At 46.6% G+C, this 20,460-nt stretch overlaps 1 protein-coding gene across 1 annotated transcript in view; it reads right to left on the bottom strand.

Annotated features, from left to right (window-relative positions):
* The window catches only part of LOC141054854 (acid-sensing ion channel 1C-like), a 365,182-nt gene that overhangs the window by 38,738 nt on the left and 305,984 nt on the right, over positions 1-20,460 (bottom strand). Inside the window, exon 9 of the mRNA XM_073551727.1 lies at positions 5,524-5,592. Coding sequence (XP_073407828.1) covers positions 5,524-5,592 — 69 coding nt within the window. The remainder of the gene's footprint in view (positions 1-5,523; positions 5,593-20,460) is intronic.

The following is a 20,460-nucleotide window of genomic DNA, read 5'->3' as shown; positions in this document are numbered from 1 at the left end:
CGGTTCTCCGGTGGGCCAGTCCAACGCTGGTTGGTAGTTAGGTTGTACCTTGTTTAGTTAGTGCCGGACAGGCAAGGATTTGTTTTATGTTTTTTTTCTTTATGCATTGCTTTCACCTTTAATAAACCTGACCCAGTGTCAGTTATACTCGGACCCCGGCTCTGCACCTGAGTTTCATGCTGAAGGCACGTGACCTTTGACCCCAGCAAAGGCGATCCCGGAGTGTTTTATCACATTGTGGTGGAGAACGCGGGCATCACGTTGGAAGCATGAGCATGGAGGACGTGGTGAATCGCTGGTACAGTCCACCGCCGTCCAGCAAGAAGCTAATCGGGTGATGATGGCCCAGCTGAAGGAGTTGGTGGACATGACAGCTACCGATCGTTCGCTTCTCCAGCAGGTGGTGCAGCGTCTGGCAAGCTTACCTGAGGTTAACCTGGAAGCAGAGTCGAGAGTGATTCACGTGAGTCGGTACTGGCAGAAGATGACGACCGAAGATGACGTCGAGGCATACCTGACCACGTTTGAACGGACGGCGGTGCGAGAAAAATGGCCGAAGGCACGATGGGCCGGCCTGATTGCCCCGTTTCTTTCTGGTGAGGCCCAAAAGGCGTATTATGACTTAGAACCTGAAGCTGCGCAGGACTTTGACAAACTGAAAGCCGAGATCTTGGCCCGGCTGGGAGTGACGACCGCTGTCCGTGCACAGAGAGTGCATCAATGGACTTATCAGCCGGATAAACCACCGCGGTCACAGATGTTCGACCTGATCCATGTGACGAAGAAGTGGCTACAACCCGAGGTGTTGACAGCGCCAGAGATAATCCAGAGAGTCATCATGGACAAGTACCTGAGAGCTCTACCGCCAGCCCTGAGGAAGTGGGTAAGCCATGGAAATCCGAAGACAGCAGATCAGCTGGTGGATCTGGTTGAACATTACTCCGTGGCGGAAGGACTCCGAGACGACGCTACCCCACCTCGTTCTTCATCATCTCCACGTGGAACCGGTAAGACTGTTCTGGGGATTGGGGGAGAAGGAAAAATCCCTAAGACAGTGGGGGAGGAAAACGGGACTGCCCGCACTGCGAGGCCGAGAGTAACGAACTATGGTCTAAGCAGGGGGCCCGTTAGGTGTTTCCGCTGCCAAGAGATGGGCCACATTGCTGCGAACTGTCCAGTCACTGCTGAGCCCATGCAGTGCGACGTCACAGACTCTAAAAACCGCATGTCTATGGTTGCACGGGTGCTGAGTGTGAATGCCGGTCAAAAGGATGTGGAAAAACACTTGTTTGATTTAACTGTTGATGGCAAAAATGTGGTGGCATTGTTAGACTCGGGTAATGTGGTGACTCTGGTGAAGGCCAGTCTGGTGTAAGCCCCGACTGGACCATCAGACAACGTAACGTGTGTGCATGGAGACACCTGTTCGTACCTCACCACGGTCGTATGCATTACTACTTCATATGGGTCTTTGCAACATAAAGTGGGACTCAACATCATGCATTAATGCCAGGACATCTTGGGCCAGGATTTTCCCCACTTCTGGCAATTATGGGAGAATCAGTTGATGCCCTCGGGTAATAGTGTACATGATTCTTCTCCCAGGATGCGTGTGGGTCCCGAACCCCTGGAAGAGGTCTCCCCGGAAGACTTGGGGGAAGAGTCTGCTGGAAATGACCTGCAGTTCCCGTTTTCAGTCATGGCGGGTGATACGGATGAGACCGGGGAAGAGGAGGAGGCCGACAGCCGTCCACCTCCCGGTTTGCCGGATTTGGAAGTTCAGAAAGATGACTTCCAAAGCGAGCAAATAAAGGATCCTACGCTTTCTCAGGCTAGGACAAATGTAAAAGTGATAAATGGGGTACCCGTAGAACCTGGCTCTAGGCTGGCATATCCTTACATGGTCCTGGAAAATGATTTACTCTATCAAATAGAGAAAAAGGGGGAAGACACAGTGCAACTATTAGTCGTGCCAAAACCCTACCTGCGGCAGGTGCTGGACCTGGCCCACGGACATGTGATGAGAGGTCACCTGGGAGTCCAGAAAACCACCGACTGCCAAGCCTCTGCACCTAAGCCCCGGTTCTGTAGCCCTTTGGTACCCCTACCTATTATTGAAGTCCCGTTTGAGAGGATTGGGATGGATTTAGTTGGGCCCCTTCCACGGTCTGCACGTGGACACCAACATATCCTGGTCATCTTGGATTATGCCACTCGTTACCCGGAGGCCATCCCTTTACGTAACACGGCCACCAAGACGATTGCCAAGGAACTGGTGCATGTGTTTAGCCGGGTCGGTATACCAAAACAGATACTCACCGACCAGGGGACTCCTTTTATGTCCATGGTAATGAAGGAGCTCTGCCGATTGTTACAAATCGAACCGTTATGCACATCTGTGTATCACCCTCAAACAGACGGGTTGGTTGAACGGTTCAATAAAACTCTGAAGCAGATGCTGAGAAAGGTGATAGACAAGGATGGGAAGAACTGGGACTATTTACTTCCGTATTTGCTTTTTGCCATCAGGGAAGTACCCCAGTCTTCCACGGGATTCTCGCCTTTCGAGTTATTGTACGCCCGACGTCCTCGCGGACTGTTAGACGTCGCAAAAGAAACCTGGGAGGGTCAGGTCACTCCGTTTAAAACGGTGATAGATCACGTCACACAAATGCAGGACCGTATTGCCCATCGTCAAAGAACACATGATGCAGGCTCAAGGAGCCCAAAAAAGAATCTATGATAGGGGCGCCAAGATCCGTACGTTTGCACCCGGAGATAGGGTGTTGATCCTGGTCCCCACGGTGGACAGTAAGTTCCTGGCAAAGTGGCAGGGCCCCTTTGAGATCAAGGAAAGAGTTGGTGAAGTAAACTACAAAGTATACCAGGCAGGTAAACGGAAACCTGAACAGATCTATCATGTAAATCTGATAAAACCCTGGAAAGATCGGTCTGCCTTGTCAGCGGAGCTGGCCCGTCCCGTCTGCTCGCATACCGTACCGGAGGTACGGGTGGCAGAGACTCTCTCGGAGCGGCAAAAGACTGAGGTCAGGCAGTTTCTACTTCACAACCAAAAGTTTTTCTCAGAAAAACCCGGGCAGACTACGCTAATGAAACATGACATCGTAACGGAACCTGGTGTCACAGTTCATGTAAAACCCTACAGAATCCCGGAAGCGCGCCATGAAGCCGTTTCCCGAGAAGTGAAGGCAATGTTAGAGTTAGGTGTCATTGAGGAATCGCACAGTGCTTGGTCCAGCCCGATTGTGCTAATTCCTAAACCGGACAGCACCATCCGGTTCTGCAATGACTTCAGGAAACTGAATGCGGTCTCAAAATTTGATACCTACCCTATGCCCCGGGTCGACGAGTTAATAGATCGGTTAGGAAAAGCCCGGTATATTATGACCCTAGACCTAACAAAGGGGTATTGGCAGATCCCTCTGGCTGAGGCTGCCAGAGAAAAGACGGCATTTGCTACGCCGGAAGGTTTATTTCAGTATGTGTATATGCCGTTTGGACTGCACGGGGCACCGGCTACCTTCCAGAGACTGATGGATCGAGTCCTGAGGCCACATAGGCAGTACGCTTCGGCCTATTTGGACGACATTGTTATTTACAGCTTGGACTGGGAGACTCATCTCCAGAAAGTACAAGCTGTGATTGACGACCTGTGGGAGGCAGGTCTAACCGTGAACCCCAAGAAATGTCACATCGGGCTAGAAGAAGCCCGGTATTTGGGGTATGTAATTGGGAGGGGTGTTGTTAAACCCCAGCTCGATTAGATTCAGGCGGTTCAGGACTGGCCGCAACCTGTCAACAAGAAGCAGGTGCAAGCCTTCCTGGGGATCGCCGGCTATTATCGCCGGTTCATACCCAATTTTGCAGCCATTGCTACCACCCTGACGGATCTTACCAAAGGGAAAGACTCCGTCATGATTAAATGGAGTTTAGCGGCTGAAGAAGCCTTCCATAGCCTAAAACGGGCACTTTGCTCTCAACCAGTACTGCTTCCTCAGCGAGTTTGTGGTACAAACGGATGCCTCTGATACCGGTATCGGGGCCGTACTGTCACAAGCAAGGGACGGAGTGGAACACCCAGTCCTCTATCTCAGCAGGAAGCTGAACAAATATGAGCAAAAGTATGCGGTAGTAGAAAAAGAGTGCCTCGCCATTAAGTGGGCTCTAGAGGCCCTCAAATATTACCTGGTGGGCCGAAAGTTCAGGCTGATCACTGACCATGCTCCTCTCAAGTGGATGCACTTGAACAAGGAACGGAATAGCCGGGTGACCCGGTGGTTCCTTGCCCTGCAGGCCTACACTTTTACGGTGGAGCACCGCCCAGGGGTACAGATGGGGAATGCAGATGCCCTGTCCCGAGTGCACTGTTTGGCGGGTGTCATTGCTCGACCGGAGTGGTCTGAGCAGAGGGGGGGGATATGGGAGGCGGATATAAAAGGATGCCAGGTGGTTGTGTGAGTGTCTCAGCCTGGGAACACAGAGAGCCTGTCTGTGTGAGAGACACACGTGAGTGGAAGCAGTGCCCACTGCAACTGTGGTTTGGCTGGACGGGAGAAGCCCGCCAGTTGGTAGTTAGGTTGTACCTTGTTTAGTTAGTGCCGGACAGGCAAGGATTTGTTTTATGTTTTATTTCCTTTTTGCATTGCTTTCACCGTTAATAAACCTGACCCAGTGTCAGTTATACCCGAATCCCGGCTCTGCGCCTGAGTTTCATGCTGAATGCACGTGACCTTTAACCCCAGCAAAGGCGATCCCGGAGTGTTTTATCACACAACCATGTGAAGACAGAAAACGTCTGACCTCTGTCACTGCCAACAAAGGATATATAACCAAATATTGAGATGAACGTTTGTTAATGACCAAATACTTATTTTCCACTATAATTTGCAAAATAAATCTTCCCAAATCAGACAAGGTGATTTCTGGATTTGTTTTCTCATTGTGACTCTCATAGTTGTGGTCTACCTATGATGTCAGTTACAGGCCTCTCCTCTTTATAAGTGGGAGAACTTGCACAATTAGTGGCTGACTAAAGACTTTTTCCCCACTGTACTTGATTGTAATGACCGAGAGCTGCCAAGGAAAAGTTGGACTTTTTGCTGCATAGGTTCTGGTAGATGAAAGCCTGGAGCCAGTGGAGGCCTATGGGCCACCAGTGAGTGCACCCCACACACAGCAGCTCACCGGGACACGGTTCCGTCTGTAGGATGCCACTGTGGGCAGAGGGGCAGCACCTCGCCCGCCACTACCTTGCTCAAGCATCTGACATCTGCTCTCCTTGCTTCCTTATCTGCTCCTTTGTGGTTTTGCCGCCTTCAGGCTGAATCTAAAATGTGCAGATTCCAATAAGAACAAGGAAAACCTTTATGTGCACAGGGGTGTCCAGACTTTTACCTGGCACAGTATGTCTGAAATGATGTGCTGTGTATATGGGTCACATGCAGTAAGGCAAGGTTTGACATATAGGGGGCGCTCTAGCTCGTGAGAATTCCCAGTTTTTACCAGTTCACTTTCTTTGCTCTGTGCATTTCTTCTTTTCTTTAAGTAGCTGAAAACTTTGTCCCGGACGACCTGCAAGACACGAGAAAAGTGATATAAGACACAAGGATATGGATATTAGGCAGGAAAAGAGTGAAATATGAGACAGAGCGAGGGATATAAGACACAATGAGTGCGGCCTATGACACGGGAAGAGAGGTGTAATGCATGGGTAGAGGGACACACAGTGGGGGAAGGAAGGACTTGCCGATTTTGCACGCTTCCGTCCTATAAATAATGGAGAGATCTGTAATTTTTATCGTAGGTCACTTCACCTGCGAGAGACAGAATCTAAATAATCCAGAAAATCCTATTGTAGGATTGTTACATGATTAATTAGCATTTTATTGCTTGAAATAAGTATTTGATACAATAGAAAAACAGAGCTTAATATTTATACAGAAACCTTTGTTTGCAGTTACAGAGGTCAGACGTTTCCTGTAGTTCTTTTCCAGGTTCGCACACACTGCAGCAGGGATTTTGGCCCCCTCCTCCATACAGATCTTCTCCAGATCTTTCAGGTTTCGGGGCTGTCGCTGGGCAACTTTGAGTTTCAGCTCCTTCCAAAGATTTTCCATTGGGTTCAGGTATGGAGACTGGCTAGGCCACTCCAGAACCTTGAAATGCTTCTTATGGAGCCGCTCCTTAGTTGCCCTGTCTGAGTATTTTGGGTCATTGCCATGCTGGGAGACCCAGTCATGACCCATCTTCAATGCTCTTACTGAGGAGGTTGTTGGCCAAAATCTCAAGATACATGACCCCATCCACCTTCCCTTCAATACGGTGCAGTTGTCCTGTCCCCTTTGCAGAAAAGCACCCCCAAAGAATGATGTTTCCCCCACCATGATTCATAGTTGGGATGGTGTTCTTCTGGTTGTACAGAATCTTCTTCTTCCTCCATACACGGCGAGTTGAGTTGATACCACAAAGTTCTATATTGGTCTCATCTGACCACATGACCTTCTCCCATGCCTCCTCTGGATCATCCACATGGTCATTAGTGAACTTCAAACGGGCCTGGACATGTGCTGGCGTGAGCAGGAGGTCCTTGCGTTCCCTGCAGGATTTTAATAAATGATGACGTAGTGTGTTACTAACAGTAACATTTGAGATTGTGGTCCCAGCTCTATTCAGGTCATTGACCAGGTCCTCTAGTGAAATTATGGGCTTATTCCTGACCTGTCTCAGAATTTTCCTTACCTCATGAGGCAAGATCTTGCATAGAGAACCAGACCTAGAAAGATTGACAGGCATCTTGTGTTTCTTACAATTTCTAATAATTGTGCCCACAGTTGTTGCCTTTTCACTAAGCTGCCTCCCTATTGCCTGTAGCCCATCCCAGCCTTGTGCAGGCTACAATTTTGTCCCTGGTGTCCTTAGACAACTCTTTGGTCTTGGCGATGGTGGAGAGGTTGGAGTGTGATTGAGTGTGTCTACAGGTGTCTTTTATACAGGTAACGAGATCATACAGGTACAGTTAATAGAATCATAGAATGTTAGCGTTGGAAGGGACCTCAAGGGTCTTCATGTCCAATCCGCTGCTCAATGCAGGAGTCACTAAACCATCTCAAACAGATCTGTCCAGCCTCTGTTTGAAAACTTCCATTGAAGGAGAACTCACCACTATTATGAATGGGTCACCGAGGAGGAAAAAACCTAAACATGCTAAGCCCAGAAAAACCAGAGAGGTTGGTAACTATGCAGATTGCAGATCCCTGATCCTAACCACACAACTAGCAGCAGCCGTGGAGCGTACCTATGATGAACCTAGACGCCTCTTCACGGCCGGAGGACTAAATAAGCCTAAAGCAAGAAAAGGGGAAAACTAACTGCCCCAGAGCAGACCCCAAAGGAATAGACAGCCCCCCACACATGTATTGACGGGGGAAACAAGATGAAAACACAAACGCAGGCAGGAAAGTAGGCTGAGCAAACGATGGGGCCCAAACTAACTAGAAAGAAGAGGAAAGGAAAGACACTGTCTGCAATCTGCCCAAAACCCTACAAAATAATGTCCAACACTTCTGATAACAAAATTAACCCTAAAGTCACTAGACTTCTCCCACTATATCAGCACTCTGAAATATTCTGAGACAGAGCAAAAAGAGGCCAATCTAATAAGGGAAAAAAAGCAAATTGGCAAATACAGATAAATAAGAGTGGAAATTCAGCACAGCCCCAGCCGGGGCTGGCAAAAACCTGAATAGGACAACAAAATCAAGTGTGAACATTAGCAGAGAAACTTAGCTTGAGCTGACTGGAACAGAGCTGAGAACCAAGACCTGACAAGCAGAAGGAATCACCAGCACCAGAGTAGGGCGTCGGCTGTCTTAAATCCAATCTGAGATTCTTGAGGTCCAATCGTCATCCTCATTATCAGGTGGCAGATCTCTACTGATTAAATCAGCCTCACTACCTCCTGTTACCACCAGAGGGAGCCTGGAAGGAGAACTCAATGAACTCACAACACACCACCTCTTGTGGCTGCCTGTTCCACTCATTGATCACTCTCCCTGTCAAAAAGTTTTTTCTAATATCTAATCTGTATTTTCTACCTTTCAGCTTAAATCCATTGATTCTCGTGCTTCCATGCACAAATGAAAATAATGATGATCCCTGTTATGAATGAGTCACCGGAGGAGGAAAAACAAAAATACAAGCTAAGTCCAGAAAACCAGAGAGGTTGGCAGCTATCGGATTGCAGACCCCTGATCCTATACACCACAACTAACAGTAGCCGTGGGGGGTTCCTACGGTGCCCTAGACCCCTCGTCACAGCCGGAGAACTACATAAGCCTAAAGAAGGAAAGGGGAAATCTAATCTGCCCCAGAGCAGACCCCAAAGCAATAGACAGCCCCCATCATGTATTGTCGGTGAAAAACAGATGAAAACACAAACACAGACAGAAAGACAGGCAGAGCAAACGATGGGGCCCAACTAACTAGATAGGAAAGGACAGAAAAGATGCTGGCTGCAATCCGCAAAAAACCCTACCAAAAATGTCCCAACCGTCTGATAGGGAAAAAGGCCCAGAAGTTGCTAGACTTCAAAATCACTATATCAGCACTCAGGTATATTCTGAAAACAGAGCAAAGAGATCAACTGATCAGAGACAAAAATGGAATTCAGCCAGTCCCAACCAGGACTGGCTGAATACAAACACTAAGGAAACCAGACAAAATCTCATGGAATAATAGCAGGGCAAAAACTTAGCTTTTAGTAGACAGGAACTAAGCTGGATGCAAGAGCTCAGAGCAGAAAGGATCACCAGCAGCCCTGCAGGGCGTCGGCTGCCTTATATCCACTCAGAAATTCCAGATGTCCAATCACACTCTGCCTGTTCAGATGACAGGTTCTTTCCATCCCAATCAATTTCACTACCTCTCTTCACCAGCAGAGGGAGTTCATCAGACATCAAAGGTGAAGGGGAGAATGAACTCACAACAGATCCCTCTACACTGTGACAGCCCTTCAGATATCTGTAGACAGCTATTAAGTCTCCTCTTAGCGTTCTTTTTTACAATCTAAACATTCCCAGATCCTTTAACCGTTCCTTGTAGGTCATACTATGCAGTTTGCTCATAGTCCTCGTAGCTCTTCTCTGAACTTGCACCAGTTTTTCAATGTATTTTTTAAAATGTGGTGCCCAGAACTGGACATAGTATTCCAGATGAGGCCTGACCAAGGAGGAGTAGAGGGGGATAATTACTTCACGTGATCTAGACTGTATGCTTCTGTTAATACATCCTAGAACTGTTTGCCTTTTTTGCTGCTGCATCACACTGTTGACTCATGTGCAGTCTGTGATCTATTAGTATAACCAAGCCTTTTTCACACGTGCTGTTGCTTAGTTCTATTCCTCCCATTTTGTAGATGTAATTTTCCTTTTTCTTGCCCAGATGTAGAATCTTGCATTTCTCCCTGTTAAACAGCATTCTGTTAGTAACTGTCCATTGTTTACCTTCAGTTCCCCTATCTAGATCATTTATAAAAATGTTGAACAACACTGGGGCCAGGACAGAGCCTTGTGGTACCCAACTTGAAACACTTTTCCAATTGGATGTCCAGCCATTTATGACCACTCTTTGAGTACGATCACTGAGCCAGCTATGAATCCACCTTACCATATGCTTGTCATTCCCATACTTGTTCATTTTTTCAATAAGGATAGTATGAGATACTTTATCAAATGCTTTGCTGAAGTTGAGATACTATATCTACCGCATTTCCCTCATCCAACCAGTCAGTGTTTCCATCATAGAAGGAGATTAGATTCGGCTGGCATGACTTGTTTGCTACAAACCCATGCTGGCTCTGGTTAATTACGGTATTCTTATCCAAGTACTTACATGCTGTTTAATAATTTGCTCAAAGATCTTTCCTGGCATAGAAGTAAGGCTCACTGGCCTGTAATTTCCTGGCTCTGTCTTCTTTTCTTTTTTTGAAGATAGAGACATTTGCCTTTCTCGAATTTACAGGGACTTCTCCTGTATTACAGAATTTTTCAAATATTCTGGCTAGTGGTTCTATAATTTCCTCTGATAATTCTTTCAGTACCCTAGGATGTAATTCATCTGAACCAGGAGATGTAAATTAGCTCAGTGTTCCCTCACCATCTCTCTGTTAATGGATGGAGTGGATTCTTTTATTCTTTCAATGGCACTATGAAGATCAGCTGATGTTACAATTGCTTGCTCAGAGAACACAGATGTTAAATAGGAAATTGAAAGTTCGGCTTCTCAACATCATTTTTGACCGCTTCAACCTCTTCATCCTGTAAAAATCCTATAGCATCTTTGACTTTTCTTTTGCTTTTGACAGACCCCCCAAATCCTTTTTTATTGCTTTTGGGCTACCTTGCAAAGCATGACTTCATTACTGGCTTTGGCTCTTCTAACTTTTGCCCTGTATTCCCTGCAGACAGCATTATATTCTTTTTTAGCTATGCCCCCTCTTTCCATTTGAGATACATTTCTTTTAAGTTCTGTGTTCATTCATCCTGGTCTTTTAAAATACTTCCAATTCTTTCTTCGTTTTGGGATTGTTACCGATTGTGCATTGAGAATTTCATTTAGCAAACTCTCCCATCCTTCTTGGACATTTCTGTCTTTTAGAACATCCAGCCATTGAACCTTTCCTACCCTCTTTCTGAGTCCAGTAAAATCTGCCTTTCTGAAGTCCAACCTAAAAGACTGAGTCCTCGCTGGTCTTTCTCCTCTTGTAATCCAAAATTTGAGGAATAGCATGATCACCGCCTCCTAAATTTCCAGCCACCAAGATTGCAGATCCTCTTGTTTTCTCTTTTACCTTTTGAAATATAAAGTTGTCAGCAAGAGAAGATAAGAATTTTTTGGGCTCATTACTTTTGCCTGAAAGAGATTCCCAACAAATATCTGGATAAATAAAATATCCCATGATCATTATGTTGTACTCTTTAAAAAAATAGAGACATCTGATATAAGAAGAGTTCATCCATATCTTCAGTCTGACCAGATGGCTTATAGTAAACATCTACAATAGTGTCCTTTCTGTTCTTCTCTCCTTCTCAAACAGTTTCTACAGAGCTACCAGTCTCTGAAGCTTGGATCTCTGTGGATATATACATTATCCTAAAATACAATGAAAATTCTCCTCCGTTCTTGTAAATTTTGTTTCCAATAAATAATTTGTAGCCTTCAAAGTTTGTATTCCAATCATGTGTATCATCCCACCATGTTTCAGTGATGCCTATGACATCATATCTCTCTTCCTGTGTTAGCACCTTCAATTCTCCTTGCTTGTTTCCCATGCTCTGTGCATTTGCATAGACACGTTTTAGTTTATAGTCTGTTTCTCTTGCTCCTCTATTTTCATTCAGAGTTTTTTGTATTTGTTCTTCCTTTCCACTTCTAATAGCAGGGTTCTGAAAAGAATTCATTGGCTGCATATTTCTTCCTGGTCATATATTTCACATCCCATATTACTCTGGTTTAAACTCTTCTGATGACTTTAGCAAGGCGTCTGTTTTCAAAAGATATAGTCCATCTCTAGCAAGGAGTTCATCATACAGGTAATTCACTCCATGGTCGTCAAGAAACCCAAAACGTTGCTCACAGCACCATCGACGTAGCCAGTTTATCACCTGTAGAATCTTGTTCAATCTCCTTGGTCCATGGCCATCCACTGGGAGGATGGATGAGATGACGACCTGCGCTCCCAATTCCTTCATTTTCCGGCCTATGTCTTCAAAGTCTCTGCCTATCGTTTCCAGGTCCTTTCTTGCTGTGTCATTTGTTCCTATGTCTATTGATAGCCATGGGTAGTCGTCTTTAGCAGTGAAGAGTCTTGATACCCTATCAGAAATATGTTCGATTTTAGCACCTGGAAGACAGCACACTTCTCGTGACGTAATGTCCGGTTGGCAGATAGTGGCTTTTGTTCTTCTGAGTAGGGAATCCCCCATGACCACCACTCTCCTATTCTTTTTCATGACAGCACTTCTTTTTCTCCCTTCAGGAGGCTTATGATTTCTTACTGGAGAGTTCTTTGTGGGCAAACCAATTTTTTGATGTACATTTTCATAGTTGTCCTGCGTGAGAGCCTGGTAGCAGTTCTTCAGCGGCATGGGTGCTGACTGCCTCTTCAGCCAACTGCTTCTTTGGGTCACATGCTTCCAATTTTCTTCTTCTGCAGGAACACTGAGAATTTCTTCTCTTGGAACATTCGGAAGAGATTCTTCTGCTCTGTCAGGAAATCCTGATCTTCTGTGAAGAGCTCAGTGTAGCTCTTCTCTCCTGAAGACTTTGCACCCTTTCCTCTGACAGAGTCACAAGCTGCATTTCTGGCATGTAAAGTTGGTCTTTTCCTCTGGCAAGTCTGGAAACATATAGCGCACATTGCAGGTCACCATATGGGTAATCTCCTCCATATTGAACAAAACGAATTTCTGTGGAATCACCGTAAAGATTTGGCGCGTGGTTTGACGATTTCCTCCAAGCTGCTCGATCCAGCTACACCCAAAGATCCTCAGACTCGCGGCGACAGGTATAGGTAATGAGTGCAGAGTAGGAGGGCTTCTCACAGAAAAACTAACAGGTCTTTGAAAGCCAGAATATTTCATGCAATAAAATGAAATTTAATTATGTAACAATCCTACAATGTGATTTTCTGGATTATATTTTTCGATTGTGTCCCACAGGTGAAGTGCACCTACGATAAAAATTACAGACCTCTCCATTCTTTGTAGGTTGGGAAAAAATGGCAGTCTATCAAATACTTATTTTACCTACTGTACATAAGTCACAAGGAGAGGAACAGAAGATGTGGGGAGAGGGATATAAGATACAGGAAGAGTGACAAGACTGTAATAGCAGCACCGGCATCTCTGCACGATCCCTCTTTCTTTTCCTGGAAGGGATGTCGACATGCTCACCCATGCACCTGCTCTGCTCCAGTCCCTGCTGCATCTGTTTCTTCCCAGGACCTGCGCATAGCATGCAGGACTCCTGGGAGTGTGCTTAGTGCACATACCCCGCTTCTTAAAGGGGCAGCACATGCACTCCTGAAAAAAGTCCCCAGCCAATAGCTGGAAGACATCAAGTATTTAAGGCACCCTCCCCTATAGGGAGGTGCCTGAACAACATTAGTGATCAGTGTGTACATTTGCTACTTCGTTGTAAGGTACCTGTATCTGTGCTCCCTTCACTTGATCCTGTCTGTCCTGCTGAACGTGTTCCTGAACCCATTCTGCCTATACCTAGTCCTGATCCACCTAGTCCACACTTGTAACACTACCCTCACCTGTCCAATCTAAACCTGCTTCTGTGATCCTGCACCCAAATCCACCCTGTTATTCCTTAACCCATCCCGTCCATGCTCGATCCAGCATCCATTCTGTTTACCAGCCGTACTATCCTATTCAAAACCTGTTCTATTAACCAGCCGTACAGCATCCATTCCTCCTATTAACCAGTTCCTGGCCAGTCTGTCCCTCAGAGACCATCCCTGCTTCCCTGTCCCCTTGGGGGTCTGCTGCTGCGGCTCTGAGGTGTGTCCTGGAGTGGTACCTGGCGTCCACCTGCAGTTCAATTCTAAACATACCATCAGCGGCTCTAGCGAAGAACCAGGTGGTCGCTTAGTTGCTCCCCTCCAGGCTCGACATGGTCCGTGATGCAGTGGTTCCACAACCACTAGAGTGGCAGTTTGCTCAGGCCATGGAGCAAGCTGACTCGGATACTCCCCCGCTCACTGAGTTATTTCAGGAGATAACCCATCAGAGAGATCAGTAAGATAAAATCCTGTACTATCTGAGGACAGTGGACACCAGCTTGGACACTCTGATGTTGGCTGCTGCATTCACTCCAGTTCAAGCTGCAGCAGCCTTGGCTGTGACTACTCAGTCAACAAATCACACATCGAGACCTGGACCCCATCTGTTCTCACCACTACATTTTCATGGGGATCCCAAGCAATGCCGAGGGTTTATTAACCAGTGCTCTCTGCACACTGGCTCATCAGTTTACCTCCCATTGGGAGACAGTGGCATTGCTAAAGTTACATCTTGGAGAAGATGTCCCGACATGACTCAACCCCTTGTAAGAGAGAGGAGATCTATAATCTCGGATCTGCAGGCCTTTTGGAGGCATTCTGCAAGATTTTCGATTATCCAGGCCGAGAAACCTTTGCTGCATCATCTCTCCTCAGACTGCGCCAGGCAAGTATGACTGTAGACCAATATGCCATCCAGTTCCACACCCTGGCTTCTGAACTCTGCTGGAACGAGACACTCTTAGCCACCTTCTGGGAGGGATTGTCCGGAAGGATCAAGGATGAGCTGGCAGGTTGAGACATTCCCGCTACACAGGATGACCTAATTTCACTGGCTAGCTGTATCAACCTCAGGTTCTAGGAGCATTTTGATTCTTCTGGCTTCCTTATTCTAGAGGACACTCCTTACAATCCCTTCCATGGCTGCAGCCTCTCTTGAACCTATGCAAGTTGACCACGTGGAGCTGGCTAAGCAACGTCAGAAAATATGTCGAGCCAAGGGCTTTTGCTTCTAGCTTCAATCGTGGAGGCACAGAACACCTCATCCGCTCTTGTCCCAAGAAGTCGGAAAACTCCCAAGCCTAGGTTCTGTAGAAGAGTCTACCTTGAGTGAGAGTATTTCCTCTCCACCATTGACCTTGACCATATCCATGACAGGTGGTGGTTCCCGGTTCATTGAGACAGCTTACCTGGATTCCGGTGCGGCAGGAAACTTTATGCAGCAAGAAGTGGTGAATCGTTACCAGATCCCAGTTCGCCGCCTGCAGAATCTGTAGTTGATGTCATCTGTTGACAGACGGGTCCTACCTGAAACCGTTCAGGTTGTTACTGAACAGGTAGAGCTCCAGATAGGAATGTTGCAGACAGAAAGGTTCACCTTACACGTGCTCCCTAGTCTGCCACATCCACTTCTCCTGGGTCTTCCATGGCTCCATGTTCATGAACCCGTCTTTACGTTCAGTTTGGCCACAAGTAGCTCGATCTTCTCTATCAGTATTACCACCCGCTTACTGGTCCTATGTTGATGTCATCAATAAAAAGGAAGCAGAGACCTTACCTCCACATAGACCGTACGACTTCCCCATTGAACTGCTTCTGGGATCCTCAACTCCACAAGGCCGTATCTACCTTCCTATAGCAGGCGGAGATGCTAGCCATGTCTGAATATGTAGAGGAGAATCTGGCAAGGATAGTCACACAGAAGTCTTCCTCACCGGCAGGAGCCAGCTTCTTCTTACACCCTCCCTACATAATTTAAAAAAATATATATTTTTTTTCTTTGCAAGGTATTCATGTGGCGTCCCTGACGGTTCAGTCGCCACAGAGGTACTGCACCTCCTCCTGAGGTGTGGTGCCCCACCATCGAGGTAAGGTGGAGACACCTGACCACACTCCAACACCTGCACCCCACACCACAAAGTAGTGTAGCAAAGCACCTTCGGTGGCTCCCTGCTTGGAGAGTAGCATAGCACCCCTTGGTGGCTCCCTGCTTGGAGCACGAAACGTGCTGGGAGGTGGGTGGAGTTTAGTTTACATAAAAGAGCGGGATGAGTTGAGGAGTCAGTCAGTCAGTCATTCAGTCAGTGAGTGAGGATGTAGAAGGACAGAGAGTGAGACAGAGAGGATCCCGGGAGAGGGATGGGAGAAGGAAGTGCTGCAGCAGGCCACAGTGATCTGGGTCTGCTGGCACAGGAAAGTGTTATGAATGAGTCACCGTAGGAGGCAAAAACAGAAATACTAGCTAAGTCCAGAAAACCAGAGAAGTTGGCAGCTATCGGATTGCAGACCCCTGAACCTATCCACAACAACTAGCAGTAGCCGTGGGGGGTTCCTACGGTGCCCTAGACCCCTCGATCACAGCCGGAGAACTACATAGCCTAAAGACAGAAAGGGAAATCTAAACTGCCCCAGAGCAGACCCCAAAGCAATAGGCAACCCCCAACATATAATGACGGTGAAGCAAGATGAAAAAACACTCACACAGATAGAAAGATAGGCTGAGCAAATGATGGGGCACAAGCTAACTAGATAGGACAGGATAGAAAAGCGGCTGTCTGTAATCCGCCAAAACCCTATCAAAACAAGAGCCGACAGCTGATAGGGAAAAAAGCCCTGAAGACGCTAGGCTTCAAAAAGACTATATCAGTACTCAGGTATTTTCTGAAGACAGAGCAAAAAGGAATTCAGCTCACCCCAGCAGGGAATGGCAGAAATCAAGGAAAACAATGCAAAACAAACCAAGACACAAATGCAAAAAGTAGAGCAGAAAACTTAGCTTTTGAGGAGCAGGAATCAGACTGGTCTCCTAGAATCCCTCAGAGAGATCACCAGCAAGACAGAAGGGCATCGGCTGCCTTATATCCAGTCAGTAATTCCCGTCACCCAGTCATCATCATCCTGCCCAGGTGCTTGGTAATCAGCCTCACTACCTTCCTTCACCAGAAGAGGGAGTTCATCAGACCTCAATGGTGAAGGGGAAAATGAACTCACAACAGTACCTCCCCCTTGAGGAGGGGTCACCGAACCCTCATCCACGCCACCAGGGCGATCAGGGTGAGCCCGATGAAAGGCACGCACCAATCTTTTGGCATGAATATCAGAGGCAGAGACCCAGGAATTATCCTCCTGACCATAACCCTTCCACTTAACCAAATACTGGAGTCTCCGTCTAGCCAGACGGGAATCCAGTATCTTCTCTACCTCATATTCCATGTTACCTTCAACCAATACAGGGTCCGGAGGTGCCACCACAGGAACAACTGGTTCAACAAACCTCTTCAAGAAGGACTTATGAAACACATTATGGATTTTAAATGTGACAGGAAGAGCCAAACGAAAAGAGACCGGATTAATAATCTCCAAAATCTTGTAAGGTCCAATAAATCTAGGCTTAAACTTAGGAGAAGCCACCTTCATAGCGATATTTTTTGATGATAACCAAACCATATCACCAACTTTAAACTGGGGACCAATGGTCCTATGTCGGTTGGAAAACCGCTGGGCCTTTTTCCTGGGAGAGAGATTATCCACCACTTGGTCCCAGATCTGGTGCATTCTCTCCACCACAGTGTCAACACCTGGGCAGGCAGAAGGCTCCACCTGCCCTGAAGAAAATTGAGGATGAAACCCAAAGTTACAAAAAAAAGGTGACATTAAAGTGGCAGAACTAGCTCTATTATTTAAAGCAAATTCGGCCAAGGTCAAAAATGAAACCCAATCATCCTGCTCAGCGGAAATAAAACATCTCAAATACGACTCCAAGGTCTGGTTTGTTCTCTCCGTCTGCCCATTGGTCTGAGGGTGAAAAGCAGAGGAGAAGGACAACTGAATTCCCAGCTTGGAACAGAAAGTCCTCCAAAATCTAGACACAAACTGAACTCCTCTGTCAGATACAATGTTCTCAGGAATCCCGTGCAAGCGAACCACCTGTTGCAAAAACAGGGGCTCCAACTCAGAGGAAGATGGCAACTTAGGGAGTGGTACAAGATGAACCATCTTAGAGAACCTATCACAAATCACCCAAATAACAGTCATTCTCTGAGAGACAGGCATATCAGAGATGAAATCCATTGAAATATGGGTCCTTGGCCTCCTGGGAACCGGCAAAGGCATCAACAACCCACTAGAGTGAGAACAAGGTTTAGACCGGGAGCAAGTCCCACAGGACTGCACAAAATTCCTCACATCACGAGACAAGGCGGGCCACCAAAAAGACCGACTCACCAGATCTCTAGTACCAAAAATACCTGGATGACCAGCCAATGCAGAGCAATGAACTTCAGACATCACTCTCTTCTTCCACTGGTCAGGAACATACAACTTTCCACTGGGACAACGCTCAGGCTTGTCCTCCTGGAACTCTTGCAGAGCAAGTCTCAAATCAGGCGAGATGGCAGAAAGAACTACCCCTTCGCCTAAGATGGTAGCAGGCTTGGTCACCACAGGAGAATCAGCAAAGAAGCTCCTACAGAGAGCGTCAGCCTTGACATTCTTAGTGCCAGGAAGAAAAGAGACCACAAAATCAAAATGTGTAAAAAAACAAGGCCCACCTAGCCTGTCTAGGGTTCAAGCGTTTGGCCGACTCCAGGTAAATCAAATTCTTGTGGTCAGTGAGGACCACAACTTGATGTTTAGCTCCCTCCTACCAATGTCTCCACTCCTCAAATGCTCATTTCATGGCTAACAGTTCCCGATTCCCCACATCATAGTTACGTTCAGATGGAGAGAACTTTCGGGAAAAGAAAGCACAGGGATTCATTTTAGATGTTACAGGATCCTTTTGGGACAAAACAGCTCCTGCACCAATCTCAGAAGCGTCCACCTCTACCTGGAACGGGAGAGAGACATCAGGTTGCCGCTAAACCGGGGCAGAAGTGAATCTTCGCTTCAGCTCCTGAAAGGAAGAAACAGCCTCCGGAGACCAATTCAACACATCAGCACCCTTCTTAGTCAGATCAGTCAATGGCTTGGCAATACTAGAAAATTTTGCTATAAATTTCCGATAAAAATTAGCAAACCTCAAAAACTTCTGGAGGGCCTTCAAAGAAGTGGGCTAAACCCAATCATAAATGGCCTGTACCTTGGCCGGGTCCATTTCAATAGTTGAGGGAGACAAAATAAATCTCAAAAAAGAAATCCTCTGTACCCCAAAAAAGGCATTTCGATCCTTTGACATACAGGGAATTCTCCCTCAAGATCCGGAACACAGTCCGAACATGTTCCACATGAGAATCCCAATCCTTGGAGAAGATCAAAATATCATCCAGATAGATAATCAAAAATTTATCCACAAAGTCTTGGAAAATATAGTTCATGAAGCACTGGAAGACAGAAGGGGCATTAGTGAGCCCAAAAGGCATCACCAGGTACTCAAAATGTTCGTCCGGAGTATTAAACGCCGTCTTCCATTCATCCCCATGCTTAATGCGAATAAGATTATACATCCCCCTGAGGTCAAGCTTGGTAAACCAGCAAGCACCTTTAGCTCTGGAGAATAGATCCGAAATCAGGGGTAACGGATACTGATATTTAATAGTAATTTTGTTGAGGGCACGATAATCAATACAAGGCCTTAATGAACCATCCTTTTTGGCCACGAAAAAAAGCCCAGCACCTAAGGGTGAAGAGGATGGTCTAATATGACCCTTCTCCAACGCCTCCTTAATATAGGATCGCATAGCCTCGTGCTCGGGTACAGATAAATTGAAGAGCCGACCCTTGGGAAATTTACACCCCGGGCTCAGTTCAATTGCACAGTCATAACTCCTATGAGGAGGCAAAGACGCAGACTCATTCTCACTAAATACATCATAAAAATCCGCCAAATAGTCAGGAACATCATGCGACTGAGGAGAGGTGGAAAAAAACGGAGCCTCACTAAGGGCACACCGACAACCCCAACTCGCCACAGACACAGATTTCCAATCCAAAACTGGATTATGAATTTGCAACCAGGGAAACCCCAGAAAAATGGTATCATGCAAATTATGCAACACCAAAAATCTGCAATTTTCTTGATGGTCTGGGGCGACCCGCATTACCACCTGGGTCCAAAACTGAGGTTTATTTTTCGCCAAAGGAGTAGCATCAATCCCCCTCAAAGGGATAGGCGTCCGCAGAGGTGTCATAGGAAATCCACAACGGTTAGCGAAATCCAAGTCCATTAGGTTCAGGGCTGCTCCCGAATCCACAAAAGCCTTGGCGGAAAATGTGGACAGGGAGCAGATCAGAGTAATTGCCAGAAGAAACTTAGGTTGAACACCACCCACAGAAAACGTGTGTGCAAAACGCTTCTCTCGTTTAGGACAGACAGAAATAATATGCGAGGCTTCTACACAAAAAAAACCACAGCTTATTACGCCTTCTGAACTCCTGACGTTGCTTCCTGGACAAAACTCTATCACATTGCATAGGTTCAGACATTTGTTCAACAGGTGGCAACACCTCTCGTGCAGTCCTGCATTCACGTAAACGCCGATCAACCTGAATGGCTAATGACATAGAATCGTCAAGACCAGAGGGAACAGGAAATCCCACCATAGTATCTTTTACGGCTTCTGACAAACCCTTCCGAAAGAGAGCTGCCAAGGCATTATCATTCCAGGTAGTAAGGACCGCCCACTTTCAGAATTTTTGACAGTACAATTCTGCAGAATCTCGACCCTGGCTCAATGCCAACAGGGTCTTTTCAGCCTGATCAATAGCATTAGGTTCGTCATACAACAACCCCAAGGCTTGAAAAAATGCGTTCACATTAGTCAGAATAGGATCATCTGGTTTCAAAGAAAACGCCCAATCCTCAGGATCGCCACGCAGCAGAGATGACAATTTTAACCTGCTGCGCGGAGCTCCACGATGAGTTAGGCTTAAGGCAA

Source organism: Dendrobates tinctorius, unplaced genomic scaffold (assembly GCF_039654945.1).
Source record: "Dendrobates tinctorius isolate UK_male_01 unplaced genomic scaffold, ASM3965494v1 ptg000179l, whole genome shotgun sequence".
Lineage (NCBI taxonomy): Eukaryota > Metazoa > Chordata > Amphibia > Anura > Dendrobatidae > Dendrobates > Dendrobates tinctorius.
Note: the sequence above shows the minus strand (reverse complement) of the source record. Positions and strands in the feature narration are given on the sequence as shown.